Source organism: Anoplopoma fimbria, chromosome 9 (genome assembly GCF_027596085.1).
Source record: "Anoplopoma fimbria isolate UVic2021 breed Golden Eagle Sablefish chromosome 9, Afim_UVic_2022, whole genome shotgun sequence".
NCBI classification, from domain to species: Eukaryota; Metazoa; Chordata; class Actinopteri; order Perciformes; family Anoplopomatidae; genus Anoplopoma; species Anoplopoma fimbria.
Window position 1 is genome coordinate 2,937,080 of NC_072457.1, and position 20,448 is coordinate 2,957,527.

General features: G+C 37.7%; 1 protein-coding gene across 3 annotated transcripts; it reads right to left on the minus strand.

The window, feature by feature from the left end:
- Nucleotides 1-121: 121 nt before the first annotated feature.
- On the minus strand, nucleotides 122-19,453 carry LOC129095609 (stress-induced-phosphoprotein 1-like). Of its 3 annotated transcripts, none has more exons than XM_054604124.1 (16): nucleotides 19,290-19,453; nucleotides 10,245-10,339; nucleotides 9,884-9,964; nucleotides 9,043-9,102; nucleotides 8,047-8,223; nucleotides 7,118-7,246; nucleotides 5,402-5,447; nucleotides 4,561-4,651; nucleotides 4,295-4,436; nucleotides 4,007-4,111; nucleotides 3,659-3,746; nucleotides 3,132-3,153; nucleotides 2,829-2,903; nucleotides 1,657-1,759; nucleotides 1,427-1,566; nucleotides 122-756 (listed from the first exon to the last, which is right to left on the minus strand). In XM_054604124.1, the coding sequence occupies exons 1-16, from the start codon at nucleotides 19,333-19,335 to the stop codon at nucleotides 621-623; spliced, it is 1,536 nt and encodes a 511-aa protein (XP_054460099.1). In that variant the 5' UTR covers nucleotides 19,336-19,453; the 3' UTR covers nucleotides 122-620. The 3 variants fall into 3 exon arrangements, with proteins under 3 accessions (XP_054460099.1, XP_054460098.1, XP_054460100.1); XM_054604123.1 differs by having other exon boundaries at nucleotides 9,884-9,967; XM_054604125.1 differs by lacking the exon at nucleotides 19,290-19,453 and adding an exon at nucleotides 11,041-11,064 and having other exon boundaries at nucleotides 9,884-9,967.
- Nucleotides 19,454-20,448: the final 995 nt, after the last annotated feature.

Genomic DNA, 20,448 nt, shown 5'->3' on the forward strand with positions numbered 1-20,448 from the left:
ATCCAAAATCTAATGGAAAAAAATCCCATTGGCTTTTTATCGAGGGAGCCAGTGTGATGCAGTGCAAAAATTGTGTGATTCTGTGAACGACTTTTTTCATTCATTTATTTTTTTGACCAAATATTTATACATTTCGAATACTAAATAAAAATGACTCTTGACTTCATGGTGTTCATGAGACAAAGTTTGTCACTCAGCTGGGTTTTGGAAGTGTTTCCAATATGGTTCAACCAAACGCGTTCGTCCAAATAAAACCTTTTGATGACAGATGACATTTCTTCCACAGAGCAGGGTTCTCCATGCAGAAACCAGGAGTTCATCAGGGTTTATATCAGGATCCAAACACCTCAGTTCCAATAAATTAAATTCCTTTGAGGACCTTCTTGCATCAGAAGTTTTGCGGTATCACGTGAATTTGTCTTTCTGAGGTTTTCTGTGTAATATTCCTCTTGATGTCCGAGTCACAACCCCTTGACTTCACCCATCACATACAAACCGGATCCGACTCTCTCCGTCTCACACATTCAGCTGTCATTGTTCTCAGTGTTCTCAGGCTTCCCCTCCTTGTTCCTGTTCTTCTTCCTTCTCTGCTGTTGGTTGGGTTTTGGGATGGGACACAGTTAAGGTTGCCATGGTTTCTTGTCTCGACCTTGTTGGTCTGGTATGTGTTTGAAGCGGCACTTGTCGCCATAGAAACAGCCTGTGGTCCGCCAGTAGAAGCACCCGTCTCCGTTTATTGGTACGCACCGTCTGGACCTGCATGGACAGAACCAGAGGAGAAGAACCGGAGTCATGTTTAGAAACAAAGCACACAAAGTGCATGTAGACGAACTATAGGATACAAACAATAACTTCTGTGTTAAAAGGATCAAACTGCAATTTAAATGTGTTTTTAAATCACTGATTGGTGTGGATTGAAGTTGTTCTCAGGAAGAGCGAATTTCTTTCTCATGGAAAATTCTGTAATGTAACTTTAGTCACCAGAATAATGAGATTTTACAGCAGTCGACAGCTTAATTTGACCTTAAATATAATGTTATTTTATTTACAATATCAGCATCAAATAATTTATCTTTTTAACAGTTTAAAACGTTTTTTATTGCACTGGCTCTATCCTCTTCAGATATCTATCTTAGGAGGATCAACAATGATCATTTTCTTCGTGCTATTTGTCCATCTAGAATGTTTTGGTCTCAGATGCTGAGTGTTGGCGTTACCTGCTGTGTGATTTGATTTTGGGGTGACCTGTCCGTTTAATACTCATCTCTGAAGCCTTAAACAACTCAGAGATGTGAGAGCTGGTAAAAAACTTGACTTCGTAAGGAACCAATCAGAGTTCACAGCTGCAGAGTTAGGAGGACATTCCTTCTCAAATAAAGAAAGCAGCACAAAGACACACATGAGATGTTAAGAAGATGTTCGGTACCCTGTTGCAGCTGAGCTCTGCTGTGTTCCTGCCCCGTTGGAGCTGAGGCTGCCGTTGGTCCTCTGTATGGGGGTCGTGGTTCTCTGGGTCCAGCGGTCTGGGTACCTCATCACCAGCTTGCTGCTCCCCAGCTCCACACCCTGATCAGGAGGAGACGGCGCCGTAAACAAAGTCCGACAACGACGAGGACAAAACGTCACGTTGAGTTTGTTCACCTGCTCATCGCTCACCTGCAGCTTCTCCAGGGCTTTGGCGGCCATGTTGGCATTCTTGAAGTTGACGAAGGCACAGAATCGCTCATGAAGAACCCGGACGCTCTCGACCTCACCGACCCTGTAACCATGGAAACACAGAACCTCAAAAGTAGAGCAAAGCAGTGTGGGTCAGATGTGAAGGAAAACTGATGCAGGTTGTCCTTCATGATGGTAGAAATACAACTAGTAGCACTGGTGCTACTCCTGCTGCTGCTACTTAAGCAAGTACTACTTTAACTACCTCTGTGAATATACCAAAGGTACTAGTACTACTACTACTACTACTACTACTAAAAATTCTACTTTAACTACCTCAGTGACTATACTAATGCCTCTACTATTAACGAGCAAAGTTTGTTTTGCAGCACCCAGTATTCTGAGGCATGTAGTATTAATACACATTCGCCGTTACCTTCAGTAAATACGATGTCGCCAACTCAACCAGGACAGAAATATTTTGTTTCCCCACTTTAACTGTTCTGATAATTATTCATATTTGCAGTAGAGTCAGTGACATTGCATAACATGACATTTTTAACATCTTTGTGGATGTAGGTTTTCTGCAGCAGGAGGATCCTAGAGATGTGTTGTCTGTCACTTTCAAAAGAAACAGAATATTTGATATATTTTTTTCTAATCATCTTTTCAAACTGGATGCTTTTAATATCAAAACAAATTAGATTAAATTAATAAAATTACCAAAATAATCTCCATGCTTTAAATTTAGTAAATTAGTAACATTTTTAAGGGTAAAGTTCTGACTTTCAGCAGAAATACAATGACAGAGTTACAATTCTTAAGCTTATAGATGTAAGCCACTGAAACAAAGATGTGTCACTGCCCTAATATTTAGAGTCTGGACTGTATTTTGGAAAAGATTATACTACTGCTGCTGCTTTTACTGTTGCTAACACTGAATTTAAAGTAACTACAGTTATAATACGAGACATTACAGTTGATGCTTTTTAATACCCTTCTTAAAACAGGTGTAGTTTGTGTGAAGTCCATCTTGTTATCGTAGTTGTCCTGGAACAATTAGATGGGCTTCAGTTGACTGCCTTATTTTGTTGTTGTCCACCTCTAAAGACTACATTCATGACTCCAGTCTAAATATGTGATTCGTCCTCACACAGGTTCAGTGTTTTTACGTTTTAAAGAGATCCAAGACGTCTTTCTCTGTCACTTCCAATGTGATGTTCCCGACCCACAGAGAGCGACAGCTCCTGGAGGATAGAAGAACAGAAGTCAGCGGGAGAGAAGAAAGAGGATAATGTTTACATTATGTTATCATTTTGCTGTGTGCATTGTGTATATTCTATACTGAAAGATAACACACGCTGTGTATAATTCTATAAAAAAAGAGAGGATTGATTTTGGTTTTGGTTTCATGTTTGAAATGATACAATATTAACATTCACGCCCTTCAAACATTCTGTATTACAGACACGTACCCACTCTGGTCCTGCTTCAGTGCTGGAAGTTCAGAGGAAACAGGAAGTAGAGATCATGTAATGACAAAACAATAAAAACAGAGCATCAATGAGATGTATTTAAAAGGATTAACCACTGTGGTCTGCTGTAAAGTACTTCTCTTTCTCTGGCCAGCTACAGTAATGTACTCAAACACTACTTACTGACTGTATCATCATATCAATAAACATCATAATCAAACAGCGTATCCCCCACTGGAGCTTCATCAACACTGTCTACAGTTTATGCAGAATGTCTGCTTTAGTCCAGATTGCTGTTCTAACCTAATACACCTTTAAATCCAATATACTGATTAAAATCTGCAAAATATATTTATCTCTGCCCCTTAATAGATCCCTAATTATTTCATATTTAACTGTCTTTACACATAAGTCTTGCTGTCCTAGTGTACTGTCATTAGTCTCTGCTGTTGATGTCTGATGTGACAGTAACAGAGAGCAGTGCTGCCTCACTGTGGACACAAGTGGTGTTGCGGCCGAGCTCTTACTTTGGGCCTCTGGTGAGTCGATGACCGCCTGAACGCTGGTGAACTTCTCCAGCAGCGCTTTACTCTGCTCCTCCTCGAAACCAAACTCCTACAGAGACAGTCAAGAGGTAAGAACATTAAAGTCATTGATGGAAACACCTTTTTCTTTTAAAATGCACTAAAGAAAGACACTTAATTACCACTTAGACAAGGACAACAAATCAATTTACCCCATAAATAAACAGAAAATACAAAATAAACAAGCCTGCAGTGCTGGAACTGGACTGATTTTAGCTCCTGGTTTTATGTGAACGCTTCAGTTAACTTATATTCATAAAGTTTTTGATGAGCAGCCTCGGTTCTCCTCACCATGAGCTGAAGGACCCGGCAGGTGAGGAGTTTACTGGATGCTTCCTTACAGTGCTGATCCAACTTCAACACCTGCTCCATGGCCGCCTCTGCCTCACTGAACCGCTGGAGTGCAAAAACATAAACACACACATTATAGTTATAATACTACTGCTATATTTTTGACACTACACAGGTGTGTTTTAAAAAAAGAAATACGTAGTAACATACATTTTAAGTCCAAATGCTGAATCACAGACTGCTAATTGAAACTTTTCTATTGGAACTGTTAGTCTGTTGTAAGCTGACCTTTAACCCCATCAGAGCACACCCCTTACGGAAGTACCCCTTCGGCCAATCAGGAGCCAGCTGAATGGACCTCTGAGCGTCGGTGAGGGCCGGCGAGTACTGCTCCAGACACCAGTAACAGTAGGAGCGGTTTCCATAGAACCTGTGAGAGTCGAGGAGAAACGTCGATTTAAAACCACAGTGAGTGTGAGGAGGAAGACGAGGAGGAAGACGAGGAGGACCAATCATTAGAGGACAGGGTCAGTGCAGCTGAGCTCATATTTCACCTGTGGTCCTTGGGGTCGCAGTAGATGGCCTCTGTAAACATGTCCACCGCCTGGCTGTACTGGCCTTTACCAAACATCTGAATGCCCTGAACTGGAGTAAGAACACATATACATACACACACACACACACACACACACACGCACACACACACACACACACACACTTGTAACTATGAGGACTTTCACCGGCATAATTAATTCCCTCTCACAACCTTTTTCTACCGAGGAAATATTGTCTATGAAATCTATTGACTGTGTGTTCTGTGAATTATTCTTAGTAACAACAGCTGTTTTTCTTTTAAAAAGAACATTGTTCAAATCTTACAAAGCTTTAAGCACAGAGATGTTATGGAATGTGAGAAATTATGTTTTTGTAATTTGGGTGAACCAGCCTTTAGCACTTCGCATTAGCAGCAATCTGAGTAAAAAATCTTGTAAGTTATATTATGGTTTTATGTCTAAGTCATGTTAAAAGTACAGTTAATATCTATTATTTAAACTTTGCCTCAACACAACAGATTAAATCTACTAGGAGGAATTTTCATTTTGAGTTGATTCTGGCGGTCCCTGTGGACAAAAGTGGTACTGTTTCCAACCACCAGAGTCCCTTTAGAAAACCTCTTGTTTTACTGCAGCAGAGTCTGACAGTCTCAGGTTAATTCTACTAACTATGATTAGAGGATGAGATGAGAATTAAAAAAAGAAGAATTAAACATGAAATTCACACAATGTGATGTACTGAATTTACTTAAACAACGTAATGATATGATGTGTATCTTGTGCATCAGTAAATAAAAGTGCAAAACGTGTATTTAAAAGGTCATCAAATACTTAGATTCACCTGTCAGAGACTCCCCCCTCCTCTTCATTTCTTCTGTGCTCTCCACCTGCAATCACAACAGTTTCATAAGAACAGTGTGTCCAGACCCAGAATGAGTGACAGTTATACCCTGATCCATGACCAATTTAAGATAAATTATGTAGCGAGGTTGGAGAGGCCTGATGTGACTAACAACTGGAGATTCCTTTGTTCTTTCCCCGGGACATTCCCCCTCTCTGGCATTTCATCTCTACAGAGGAGATTTCAATATACTCACAGTAGGAAACTATCAACTTTAATATGATCCAGAGTTGGTGTCGGGTATATAAAAGCTCTGAGGAATAATAATTTAGAATGACCGGGTAGAGTAGTGATAGGAGAAAGAGGAGACCACAACTTTTCTTCACTATCTGATATGATATTGCCTGTTTTATTTGAAATCAATCAATTCATTCCTGATTTGTATTCTTGTTTAATTATTAATCTTGTCATCCATTCATTTAATCCCTTTAGAAATGAATTACCCATTCATCGCCAAGTCGTTGTCTGTCATATAAATTCAAAGTGGGAACTATGAGGTCAATGAAATCAGGACTTACACCTGAGATATTGAGAATTGATCATTTGTTGCCAAATTATTGATTGTATTTTTATTATTTTCTTCTATACAGAAGTGGTGCCCCGCAAGTTTTAACGCAAGCAATATATCAATTTTCAACGTAGTTATTAATAATCGCTACAATTAATATGAATTAATAATCCCTTTCCTGGAGTGTTGTTTTTTCCAATAGCAAGACTAATTTGTTCGAAACCGCTAATGTATGTCTATAAAAAAATAAATCAGCGAAGATTAGGACAATTATTATATTTATTAAGATACTACAACGTATACAATTAATATGCTCTCCTCAAAGCTACCAGACTTCATTGACACAGTAAGTTTACCTCCCCTATCATTGTGAACGCACTTCATTCAAACTATTAAGAAACAAAATAAAACTCATCAAAACTGTCTTGCTTTGTCTTTCCACAAAATCCCCAACTCTGGTTCACTTCTACAGAAGCTTAGCATTAGTAGATCTATTGGTGTATTATAATCTACTTAGAGCTCGTGTTAAGGAATTAAACAGCTCATAATTCTCTCTCTAATATCTATTTTATGTTGCTGTTAACAACAACTCTTTCAAACAACTGTTTTAATTCAAGTTCCGCCCCAAAAACTACATTTCACAAGATTAACTTGAACACATCATGATAAATGATTATGATTTACTTTCACCCAATACTCATTTTTACTGAATAGAGCTTGAACACATCTTAATGTAAATCGATGGAGCCTCTGTCAACGTTAGTAGTTTCTAAAAAGCCTTAACGCATAGCCCTGTATGCTACAAGTTCAATGTGTCTGTATATCAAAAGTATCCTGCTGTTGAAAATTGACTATTAGATTTGTTGAAATGATATGGAAATGCACACAGTTGAGACAACATGACATTTACATTTTAATTGAATGCCCCTGATGTATGTCATTCCACTGGTTTTCTCTGGTTTCCACATCTTCAGCAAAAACTAAATGTGGAAATGAGTGTGTGTGAGTGTGAGTGTGTGTGTGTGTGTGTGTGTGTGTGTGTGTGTGTGTGTGTGTGTGTGTGTGTGTGTGTGTGTGTGTGTGTGTGTGTGTGTGTGTGTGTGTGTGTGTGTGTGTGTGTGTGTGTGTGTGTGTGTGTGTGTGTGTACCTGGCTGCTCTGGGCCTCGTTCTCCTTGTTCTCTCTGGAGATCTGTATCGCTCTGTTCTTCAGGCCTCTCAGTTTGATGTGGCTGGCGGCGTTGGCCACAAACGCACTGCTGACATCCCACTCTGGCTCCTGAAACACAGCAGAGGAACTGAAATCTCCCTGCTGGTCTGGGTTGTCTTTTCCAGTTTAACTTAAGAATACTGAAGAAGGTCTCCGGCACTCTTCTGTCCCAGTGAGGAGGAAAACTTTCGTGCATTGTAACGCACACACAGCTCTTTCTCTCTCTCTCTCTCTCTCTTTCTTTCTCTGGGTCGTCGTTGGCGACACGCTGACATTCATTAGAGCAGAACGATTCTATTTTCTGTCGCCATCGGAGGGCAATTTGAGCAAAAGCTCCACCAGTCTGTGTTTGATCTCTGCAGCTCGGATTCTAGACAAAGTCTCCCAAAACCCTGTAAAGTCTACGCCGTCAAATGTACTCGTTAAACTGAAAGTAGAACTCTGTAGTTCCTCTTCGATCCAAGGGAGTCACTGAGATGAGGAAGAACAGCAGATTTTGCAGTTGGGCCACAGAGAACTTCTGTTACACCTGCAGGCTGTTTTCACACTACAAACTCAACTCGGACAGGTTCAGATAGGTTTGATAACATGCAATCTTTCCCTTTATGCCGTGTAAGAGGGCAACACAAGCGAATGCCAGCTCGCTCTATCGAGATTTATTTGTTTAATGACACCACGGCGGATCAAGTTTGTCATTTTGCCTATGCAAATTTCCAAAGCAATTACATTTTAGCGGGAGCATTTGACAGGAAGCGAGCGGAGAAGGATTTGTTGTCTCACTCATAAACGCTTCACTGATCCACTAAATCCTTGCTCACAGGAACTGTGAATACTGCGTATTTTATTTTGAAGGCCTGTCTTCAACCCACCTCCTCCGATGTCCTGTGTGGCAGCAGGCCGTTGCTCTTGTTCTCTGTTGTCACAACGGTTGGGACCGACTCAGGGTTGTATTTGTTTCTGGGACGAACAGCGGTCCATTCTTCTTCCTCCTCTTTCAGTTCCTCCTCACTGTCACTCTCTGACGCCGCTCCAGTCGCTTCCTCTTCCTGTTAACAGTGAAATGCATTATTTGAAAATTACAGCCCAGAAGAAGAAGAAGTCACACATTCTTACTGGGGTTTACGGAGGTATTTAAGTGTGGAAGATAACAGCAGAAGCTATGACTATAACGTTGGGCAATGCATTTAATATAAAATACAGATAAAAATAATCCTTTATTAGTCCCACAGCGGGGACATTTGCAGGATTACAGGAGCAGAGTGGAAAGTGCAAACAAAAAATAAAGAGATAGAAGTAGAAATACAAGATCTAAACCAGTATAATAAATAAGTAATCACACAGTAAAGGTATAATTAATACGTTTGAATAAAAATAAATGATATAATCGGACTGAATGGTTGCTTATATTGCAAAATGGATTGCACAGATTATTTATATAATATGTAACAGAGTAATAGAGTACTTCTTTGCTATTAAATTGTATAAACGCAGTTTGGACGAGTCAGATTGTTTGCATTAAGTAAAAAAATAATAACTTCATGTTGGTTTTGTTGCTCAGTAGAATCACATATTTTCACATATATTTTAAAAATATTCCTTGATGGCATTTACATTTTTTTCTTTTACTTAATCTACTGTAAAAGGTAGTTAATGGAAACAAGCACATTTTAGACAATTTAGTGCATGAATACAGTGTGCAATAATTTAACGGAAATATTACTTTATAAGTTAAAGTATACATAAGTTATGTGTACATATAGACATGATTCTGTGTATAAATATGGGCATAAAGACGATCGTATGAACGTATGGAATCATCAAAACTCTTCCAGGCTTTGCACATGTGTAGGCTCTTATACTCTCACCTGCTCCGACGCTTCCTCCATCCTCTCCTCTCTCTCCAGCTTCTTCCGTTCTTTCTGCCTCTGAAAGGAGAGCATGGACATGGTGGCTGTGTGATGGTGCACAGAGATACGTATGGACACTGGTGGGGAAGTAGAAGGGCAGTCGGGTGTGTCGCAAAGAAAGAAATGATGAGAACAGTTGTGAAGAGGGTGTGGTAGAAGACTGGGATGTAAATACAGAAACAGCTGTGAGACGGGTGTGAAAACGTGGTGGGTCGACAGGTGACATGAGTAAATAAAGGTGTGGTGGTGGAGTGAAGGAGACATATTCATCTGAGTGAGTAGGGGAATCATAAACGGTAAAGACATCTTGTATTTATTCGAATGTTTCCATTTTGTTGGTGGATTTTTGTTTAAGATATGATGTGGGAATAGTTTCATTACTATTTCACACATTATAGTTTGTTCTGTGTTATGTTTCTAACTTCACACATTTTTCAAAATATAAAAAACACACATTTATCACATTCTAACGTCAGATATCCGTGTTCTTTGACTAGATACCGTACACTTCAGCTTGCAATGAAACATAGTTTAAAGTCTGATGAGTGATGTGACAACATGGAGATAAAAATCACAACTTTGTGCGTTGAATTTTACTTTAAAGTGTTCTTTATGATTTGTATTTTAACTTTGAACAGTCGGTGCAGTTGTCCAGTTATCTGCTATTCATTTATTAAGTTTTTAATCTGCAGTTTTCTGTAGCAGTCTGTTCGTTGTGATGTTGTATTATATTTGGTGGTTGCAGATCATGAGCCTTGAAGAGTATCGTCACATCACTCATTGATTCATTGTTACTCACTTTCCTTTTGGCTCTCCTCCTCTCGGCTCTCCTCCTCGTTCTCTCCTCCTCATCCAACCCCTCCTCACCGTTCAGCATCGCCTGCTTCAGAAAGAGTGACACACACAACGATCAGCTCACTGAAGAAGAGCTTGGAGTCATTTCTAAACTGACCAGAACACAAAGTGATTTAACTTCAGTTTATTAAATATGGGTAATAATTCTGAGAGAGAGACGATAGCCTTTGAGACAAAGATGTCTTGTGAGGACTGAAAATACGTTTTTTACATTAAATTTAATGTACATTTTACACAAACAAGTACAATATAGTATTTGCATAACTGAGAGTATACATATATAATGTAGTAGCCTTTCAGTGTACCTGTGATGATGATGATGATGAGTCTTGGTCTTTTCTTCGGTCCGTCAGGTCAGGAGCTCCGTTCTGAACCTCCATCTCCTCCTCACATGGCCCTCCTAAAGAAACACACAATATATGTGGTTTATAGCTCTGTTTCCACATTTCAAAATGAGAGAGAGAGGGGGAGAGAGAGAGAGAGAGAATGTGTGTGTGTTGACTGAGACATTTCCCATTCAAATCCATCCAGGTGATCTGGTGGCAGCTTGTGATTGGACGATGCAAACAGAAAGGAAAAGCGTGACAGAGAATCTTTATTTGTTCTGATGTTTGGTGGTTTTGATGAATGAAAAACGTTCGGCTGTTATGAGCAGCACTGAGTGAAAGAACAGAGCTGTCTTTACCACAAAATCTCAAATAAAAGCCCACTTAGTCAAATAGTGGCAGATAATAAGATATACAATTTTTTATTTATAATGTGTTAATTATTATTATTATTATTATTAAAAATATTCCTCGCCAAATTACAAACTTTCTTGAAGGCTTATATGGGGCCATCTCAGGATATGAAGTGAATTGTAAAATTTTATTTTTAAACTTTGATTACACTGATTATCAACAAACTAGCCCATTTAAATGGTCCCTTAACATGAAAATATATCTTAGAATATTAGTTTATAATAATCCTTAAAATGTGTGCAGAAGTAGTTACCCTGCAGTGGTTAGTAAAAATAGAAGATTTACAAAAAATGGACGAATTTACATATTTTTCCGTAATATCACCAAGCTTACAGTATCTTTTTTAAATCCATTTCATTACCTTAAGATGTCTTCAAAACATAGAGAATCCCGCAGGCTACATGTGGCTTTGCTTTTATGAAACAGAACTGCTGATACGGAGATAAAACTAAAAGCATACTGTAAAATCTCCAGCCAACATTCTTTTCCCTCAAACACAAGATGGAAAGCCAGGGGAGAAAACTCCGTCCCAGAATAGTTCTCCGTCCGTTCAGAAAACTGAATCTGTTTGGCATCAAGAACCACAACAGCGCCTGACTCACAGAGAGGAAACAGGAATAACCAGAGAGGGAAGGAGGGAGGATGTTTGTGAGAGAATAACATGCTTGTTCTTGGATATGTATCCGCTTTTAGCCAATGTCAAATTATAGCTTTGAACCTGAAACACAGTCAAACGTAAAATGACTTGCATGAAGGCAGCCTCCACTACTCCACCAGCTTTCTATTTACAGGCTGTATGGAGCTGTAAATAGAAATCAGTCTTATCAGTCTTTACCCACATTTCTGACAATAAATGACAAAAAAGTTTGATTTCCAATGCAGAACTGCAGATAAATCATAAAATGGTGTTTATTCACATTTCCTAAATGTATTACGTGCTGATGTGTGCTATTACATTTTATTATCTAACATTTTGTTTTATTGTTTTTAGCTCATGTGGCAGTAGAACAACTTTGAGGTCTCCTGCTGTAATAAATTGTTAATACTTCCGCATGGCCATTTTTGTAGTTAAGACAAAGCGGCAACCTCAGGTCTAGAAAAGTGAACGTTACTTGCATTCCCTCTCCTGTCCAGCAGGGGGCGACTCCTCTGGTTGTATAGAAGTCTATGAGAAAATGACTCTACTTCTCTCTTGATTTATTCCCTCAGTAAACATTGTAAACATGAGTTTATGGTCTCAATCTCTAGTTTCAAGTCTTCTTCAATACAGCATGATGTTCATTTAGTAAATGATGCTCCATTTAGAGTCAAACAGACCATAAAGCAGGGGATGCTTTAGGGCGGGGCTACACACTGATTGACAGACCAGAGACGTCTACGGCGTCTCTACTTCACTGCTCCACAGTCCAAATATGGTCACTTTGTTCACAGCTTCCAAAAAAACCAACATGGTGACGACCAAAATGCCGAACTCCATTCTATCAAACTACCTGAATAGTTTTCAGTTACCAATTTCTGCACATGAAGGTCAGGTTCCTGAGGCTGCGGATTGATTGGAGCGCCCTGCCTCCATCTTTGTGTGTCTGCATCAAGGCCACGGTGGACCTACCTATCATAACATACACACACATTCATGGTCTGGTTGAAGTAACAACATCCTCCTGGGCCTCAGACAGCGTTTGCATCGTCACCTCTGAGTTCACTTTGCATTCAGTCTGCGAATGTTCGAGGACATCACCTACGGAAACAACCCCAGCATGCATGGAGACATAGTTGAGTTTGACTTCCAGTCTAACTCATATAGCTTCCCAACAGTCACACGTTTATACGCACAAAGCACAAAAATATTCCACAAGTATCTGTGATCACAATTACATCCCACACCGGGAGGAAAATCGGAATATTTTGGTTTTATCCTGTTGCCAGATTTAGAGATTTAGAGATGTAGATCGGATAGCTGCGGCAGCTGGAGTCAGATGATGCCTGACTGAAAAACATGTTGCAGATGAATGTGAATTCTATCGGCATTCATTGAGGTCGTGCTGGTTTTCATTGGGATTAGGTGTAACAATATTTACACAGAGGATTAATCGCCGTGGGAACTTCCACGTCAACTACAGAACACACCTTCAAAGTCCTCTCCAGGTCTCAACATGCAGCACAGAAAGGTATTTGCGTTCATAATTGGCTTAATGTCAACAAAGCACTGCATCAGACATTACAGTGAATATCATTCATATCTGCTGCTTTATTTTATTACTACAAAAATGCTGAAGGGAGGTGGTAGATAAGAATGAGCCACGGGTTACTGTGTCATATGAAAAGCACCTGGTCTGAGCTCTGGTTCTCAAGGCCGCCGGGCAGCGTGGCCTCGACAGCTCCCTCCACTCTTTTATCATAAAAGACTTCCAACTTTGGGTTACAGAGAATATTGGTGTTAATACAAACAATTTCCAATAATATATGTTCGGTTTGCATGCAGCTGTATGCCGAGGAAAAGTATTCTTATGTCACAGACCGTTTGGAAGCCTTGAGTTCAGCGATTTCCCCGTCGCAATCTTCGAATATAGCGGCTGCCATGTTGTTTTGTATTTGCAACCGATGAACAGAAGTAACCGTGTTTAGAATCCGGAGAAGAAAAAAAAATGACTAAATGAAAAGTGAAACCCACCTGAATAAGGGGTTGGATTTACAAAAAAAACAAAAAAAAAACCTCTGCCTTCCTCGAGATGTCAGTGTCATAGCTCACACAGTCATTTGACTTTCATGCAAAACGAAATACGAAAGTAGCATCAACCTCCAAAAAGGGTGTGGTCTCCTCTCTCTCTCTCTCATTAGCTCAATCATTCCAAGGAACGGGAAACTCAGAGCTAATGAGAAGCTCTGCTCAACAACACTGTCTCGTCTGCCCCTTCCTTTGGCCTAGTCACATGACTGATCTCACACACAAGCACAGGCACACCCAAAGAGAAACATAAACAAAACAAAATGCTTATGGAAGTATGCAGGTCAAAACCAAAGCGCTCTCCCTCTGACTCATCAGCATACTTGGCACCCAGACAAACACCACTGAGGTGAGATGACGAGGTCACCTGACATCTGTGGAGAAGGGTTATTAAAAGGGTTCTGCTTTATCTCAGTCATTACATTACATTACAGTGATTTAGCAGACGCTTTTATCCAAAGCGACTTACAGGAAGTGTAGTCAACATAGGTATTCAAGAGAACTACTAGTCACCAGAAGTCATAAGTGCATCTCCTTTCTTAAACAAGCATCTCAAAGTATAAGCCAGAGCAAAAGTATAGTGCAGAGGCAAATTACTACGAAAACAATAATTGCAACAGACTAATCCGAATATAATAAGTGCTACAAACTACTACGAATAGATAAGTGCAGTAAACAAATACAAATTCAATAAGTGCAGCGAACTGATATGAATACAGTAAGTGCAGCAACTAATAAGAGTGCAATAAGTGCTACGAGGAAGGCTCACAGCTGCATTCATTGCGATTAATTAACGGCTCCATACATACTACTTTTATTCACTTTATCAATGTGTTAAATACATGGATCTTGACATTTGTTACCGTGTTGTATCTAAAAAGCAAGTAAGTAGACCTTGAGTTAAGATTTATTTTTTTCAAATCCCTGACCATGGCCAACGCAGCAACGTATCAGGGACGTCTTTCATGTCTCCACTTTGTTTTTCAAACTGCCAAGCCTATGTAAAGTCATGATGAAGACCATGAGATTTGGTTGAAAGTCTTACAAAAAGTTAGTAAGTAGACCTTGAGAAAAGATTATTAATAAGTCACCATAATGCAGCATTTAGCGAGACGAAGCGACATCGTTTATGCCTCCAAAAGCTTTTTAAACATGTCGAGTAATGATGAAGACCACGAGATGCAGTCGAAAGCACATTATTTAGTTAAACAAACCATTTCCAAAGTCAAGAATACATTTTCCTGCTCACCAATCACAGATTTAAACATTATTCTTCCAAACATTTAAGAGCAATAAACACATGGTGGTAAAGAGTTTTTGGAATATTGGTAGAATGATTTCATCTTCTGGGGTTTTTCCTTATTAAAAAAACAAAAAGCATAAGCGCATATGAAGACATGTGAGGAGAATGCTGCACTCAGTGAGACAGTTCCAAGGACAGGAGGTATGACGAACACGGGAGGAAACTCTCACTGATTTCAGATAAACCTAATTTATGTCTGGAAGAAATAAATGACAGGAAGAGAAGATTGCCTGCAGGGATGTGGGCGTTTGCTTCACCAGAAATGTCCAGCTGCCAAGGCCTTCGCCCGCGGGAACCACGATACCGTCCTTAAAATATTCATTTTGTCATGATTAACAAGTTTCAGTCATGAGGTGCTGTCGGAGTGTTGTTCTGCTTTCAGGTGTGTAGAGGAAAAATGATCATTTCATGTATGACCTTTGTATTAAGAATGACTCTCTGTGTTTTACTGTTATTTATGGCATGTGTGAAGGCATAACCGGCTGCCTTTCCGTTTGAACTGTACTTGAACCTCTGATGACTGGCTCTCTTTATTCAGTACTGTCCTTGAACCTTTGATTATGTTATATTCTTAACACAAATGCCTGATCCCTATACAAGAACGTGTTCCCTTGTTCTACTAATTATTGACTCTGTTCCATATTAAGTCATTGAATGTAACCACTGATGTCTATCCCTTCACTGAATGTACTCTTTGTCCTTACGCATATAAAAACCCTGGTGAAGATGCACTCAGGATCGATTCCTTGGCAGTCAGTTGCTGACTGTCACTTTGTTGGTTTCGATCCTTTTGCGCAAAAGCTTTATAAAATATACAAAGACAAATGAATCTTTGTTGGTCTCCCTTATTCGGTCAAACTTCCACCACAAGGTGTTTCAAGGTTATTTGAATAGGAATTAACAAAATCAGACTTCTTCTTCATTGACACGATGAAATGAAAGTTAAATGGGTTTATTAGTCAGATAATTAGTGTTAAACAAAGTTGTGATCATGTATTAATAGTGTTATATAAAAATCTGAAGAAAAGGTATCTTCGGCTTTAAATTTAGTCAGAATTTATGAACCAAAATGTTTTGCAAAATGAGCACAGAGTCTAAAACAAGCATCATGGACACAGATCTTATGTTAAAAACGTAAAAATCTGGACACCTTGTTCTCATGTGCTCTGGGAATGATTACATTCACGCAACTACATTATTTTGCATCCTAACTTGGAAGTAAATGCTCGTTATTTTACAATCTAAATATAAAACGTCTCCTTTGTCTAATCCTTTCCTGCTTTGGGCCTCCATAACAGAGGTCTGAAACTTTTATATAAGGACATTATGCTTGTTTTTTTTTTTTTTTAAATGTCATGGGACAAGGACGGGCGATGTGAGATTGTTGAGTTCAGGATTTCCCCCAGGAAGTAGTTTGGTAGATGGCGGCCAAAACAACAGCCACATTCATTCAATAGAAAGGCTTTCACTGTGTGAGAAAGAAACTTTGCAAACTTTGAATGGGAAGTGGCCCACATTTAATATCAAATACCGTGAGTCATTGTTCTTTTGTAATACTCACTAATATTCAGAATATAACGTTTTACGTCCCTCAACAGTTCGTTCTACAGCTGTCTTGGATGTCCTGTATCTTCAGTATGGAAACAAGGTTTATAAAATGTTTACTTTTGGTTTGGCTGAAGTATAAATAAAGCTTTAATTAAACCCTGTGTTGAGGCTTTTCTCAATCAGATGTGACCATTTATGAGCTGCAGCTGCGGTCAAACAGGTTTCCTTACATTCTTGTCGGCTGACGACCGACCCATTTGCCAGTCAAATAGTTTTGGATGAATTTTTGACGTCCTGCCAGCTCAGTCTTGAAGCACCAATAAAAAAAAGCTCTGATCATTTTACAAGTATCAAACCGCAAAGACAGACAAACCACAATGCAAAACGAAATATGCAGCAAAATAAAGGGGCTAAAATATGCAAAGTGATGCTAATACCAGTAATAACAGATCCTCTACATGGTTGGTTAGTATGGTAAAGGGTTACTTATGCGATAGTTTGGCATCGCAGAGACGACATGGGTTCGGGTTGTACTAGGTTGAGGTTTAATATCGCAAAAAGATGGCTGCTTGGGTTTTTTATACTGGGTTTGTGTCATATTCGGGATGGAAGATGGACTTGCAAGTGTTCAAGTCACAAGACAAACTCCATGTTGTTGGGTAGTTGCAAAGTTGGTCGTGTGATGGTTCGTCATCATGCGGGAATATATACGGATATATATCATGATATAGCCATAGACTGTATATAAGAAGTGGACGTAGTCATTGTGACGTCACCCATTGGTTTGTTGACGGATGTTATGGAGTCTCGAGTTCTGCAATTCTAACAGTTAGATTTATTGATTTGATTTAATTGAGTTTAATCAGATTATATTAGAAATTTCAGTCAGTGTGTTCTTGTTATTATCAATTTAGACAGTGTTATTGTGTTCCACGATATTTAGGTACATGATTTCATCACGATACCATTCCATTGAAAGACGGTAATTATCATATTAAGTTATCGCCCAGCCGTAGCTCTCTGTTTTTTTAAAAGGCAAACCGCTGAAGGACAGATGCTTTTCTAAAACCTGGCTTGAATACAGCGGCTGTAAAGAAACGCAGGAAAGGCTGTGTTTGATATTAATCACACACGTGACCCGTCATTGTCTTTGCTACGTCCAACAGGGAAAACATTGCAGGTCACCACAGAGTCACAATACAAGCAGATTTATGATAAAATATGATGGAAACTATGACCAAAAAAAAAAATGGAAATGCAGCGACAATAGAGACTTGGAAACAACTTAGAACTGGATGAAGCCGGTGGAAGGTGATTCTCAGAGAGTTTTGTGAAATATGCCAGCTGCTTTTCATAGATGTTATGAATAAAGGGGCAGATTAGAAATGTCTTTTTTTTTAATCTAGATAGACATATCAACATATTAGACCAGCTCTCAGCCTTGGTAGGTAACAGGTGAAAACACAGGGAATCTACATTCCCCATCATTCCATTGGTCCATATCATGAGGGGTTGAGTATGGGGGTATGATGGTGTGTGCAGTTGGTGCCTGCACATCTTGTTCTTTCTATGAAACAGCATTCTCTAGTTAACCAGCTGGTGCATTGGAAGAGCAACTGCTGTGGTATGGTATCAGTCATTTGGGAACTTGGGTTAAAGGACGAGGACTACTAGTAATACTTTGTTAAACTTTGTATCGTCACAAAGCACCATATGCAACTGCAAAACCAAGCTGATACTTTTGATAGGTGACAACTAATTAAAACATAGTGTATACATATATATATATACAAATAAACATATGTACAGTACCAGTCAAAAGTTTGGACACACCTTCTCATTCAACTACTTTGAAGAATCTAAAATATAAAACATATTCTTGTTTGTTGAGCATTTGTTTGTTTACCACATAATTCCATATGTGTTCCTTCATAGTTTGGATGTCTTCAATATTAATCTACAATGTAGAAAAAAATAATTAAAAAAATAAAGAAAAACCATTGAATGAGAAGGTGTGTCCACACTTTTGACTGGTACTGTATATTCCTCCCAAAAATTGCATTAATAACACGCACACAGACAGTCTTCCATTGTGAAATACTCTATGCGGAAGTTAAAAAGTGGCTTTTACATAAAAGGACAACCACTTAATTTAAAACAAAAAAATGTCTGGTATTAATATTATTATAAATATTATAATTATTCTGTCTGTATATATAATATTTCTTTGAGTTATTGTGGATTTTTATTTTTCTTATTTACTTATTTAAAATGCTTTTTTTTTACTATGTAACTTGTTTGCACTAAATCTATGCTGCTGTAATCCTGTAAATTAATAATAAAGACTAATAAAGGATTATCTTATCTTATAAATAACTTTATCTGTTCTTACAATAAAGTAAATATAAGAAAAATAAATAAATAAAGTATAATAACGGTTGCAAATTCCCATTTTCTGCCAGAATAATGTCAATTAGAATATATATATATATATATATATATATATATATATATTATATATATATATATATAAATATATATATATATATATAAAATATATATATAATATATATATATATATATATATTTATTCTACCGTTCTTTGGAGGTTATTGCGTGAACAGTGACGTCATGAAGCACCGCTGACGTGGACGTAGTATAAAGAACAGTAGAATAAATATAAATATATATATATATATATATATATATATATATATATATATATAAATATATATATATATATATATATATATATATATATATATATATATATATAAATAAATATATATATATATAAAATTATATATATATATATATATATATATATATATATATATATATATATATATATAAATATATATATATATATATATATATATATATATATTTATATTTATTCTACCGTTCTTTGGAGGTTATTGCGTGAACAGTGACGTCATGAAGCACCGCTGACGTCACACTGAACCACCTGTGGTACCAACTTCTCTCCCCGGGGAAGCAGAAGTTGGCAGCGGCCGTCCGGCTCTCTACTCACCGCCTCCCAAGCCCAGCAACCGGCAGAGATCTCTGGTGAACTTCATCAGCGCTCTGAATATAACGTTGACACCGTCACACCGGAGGAGGAGACGCCGAGTCCCCGCTCTTCATTCCCCGCTGACACCTCTCCGGTGAGGAGCTCGGCCTGGTCCTCCTCCTCCTCCTCCGGCCGACCAATCACAAGCGTCAAGCTCGCTGACGTCACGATAAAAAGAAGAAAAGAGACACAGCTTCCGGTAGGGACTTTCACAATAAAACGATGACGGACAGAATTTTTTGGAAGACGACGTCCGGTTATAAGAATTCAAAATAAAACCACAAACTGATTTAAATTTGCTTTCGGGTCGTGACTCAATATGGCTTTATATTTTAAAAAAAGAAAAGATTCAGATGTTAAATGTAAATTTAAATATCCAAATTAAATCTATCTTTTCTTTATTTATCTTTTTCTCTGTTATATTATTATATTTAATTATTTAGTATAACTTGGTATTTATTGTAGGGAAAGATGATACATTTTTTATTTATTAATTCAAATTAATTAGATTTAATTTGTTACTTATTACTGCACTGAAACTATATTTTTGTATATTTTTGTGTATTTTTGTATATTTCTTGTATATTTTTGTATATTTTTGTATATTTTATTTATTTTTTATACTGCACTTTTATTGCCTTTGTTCAATTTGGGGCAACTTATTATATTATATTATTATATTTAATTATATATTTCTGTATATTTTTGTATATTTTTGTATATTTTTGTATATTGATTTCATTTATCATCTATTTCACTTTATCTTATTTTAGGTAACACTGTTATGGATCCCATAGTTCGACTATAATTTCCTAGAAAAGGAAGCCAAAGATTATTTTTTCTAAATTAAAAACATTCATGTTCTCCTGTGTCTTTAATTATTTATTTATTTTTTATACTGCACTTTTATTGCCTCTGTTCAATTTGGGGCCACTTATTACTCTATTTAATAATTTAGTATAACTTGGTATTTATTATAGGGAAAGATGATACATTTTTAATGTATTAATTCAAATTAATTAGATTTAATTTGTTACTTATTACTGCACTGAAACTATATTTTTGGATTTTTTGTATATTGATTTAATTTATTATCTATTTCACTTAATCTTATTTGAGG

Excerpts from the sequence above, each read along its gene's own strand:
- LOC129095609 (XM_054604123.1), bottom strand. The coding sequence starts at position 19,335 with ATGAAGTTCACCAGAGATCTCTGCCGGTTGCTGGGCTTGGGAGGCG. Across the intron at positions 9,968-10,244 it reads CATCATCATCATCATCACAG|CAGGCGATGCTGAACGGTGA; the intron begins GTACACTGAAAG and ends CTCTTTCTGAAG. Across the intron at positions 4,112-4,294 it reads GTGCTCTGATGGGGTTAAAG|CGGTTCAGTGAGGCAGAGGC; the intron begins GTCAGCTTACAA and ends TTTGCACTCCAG.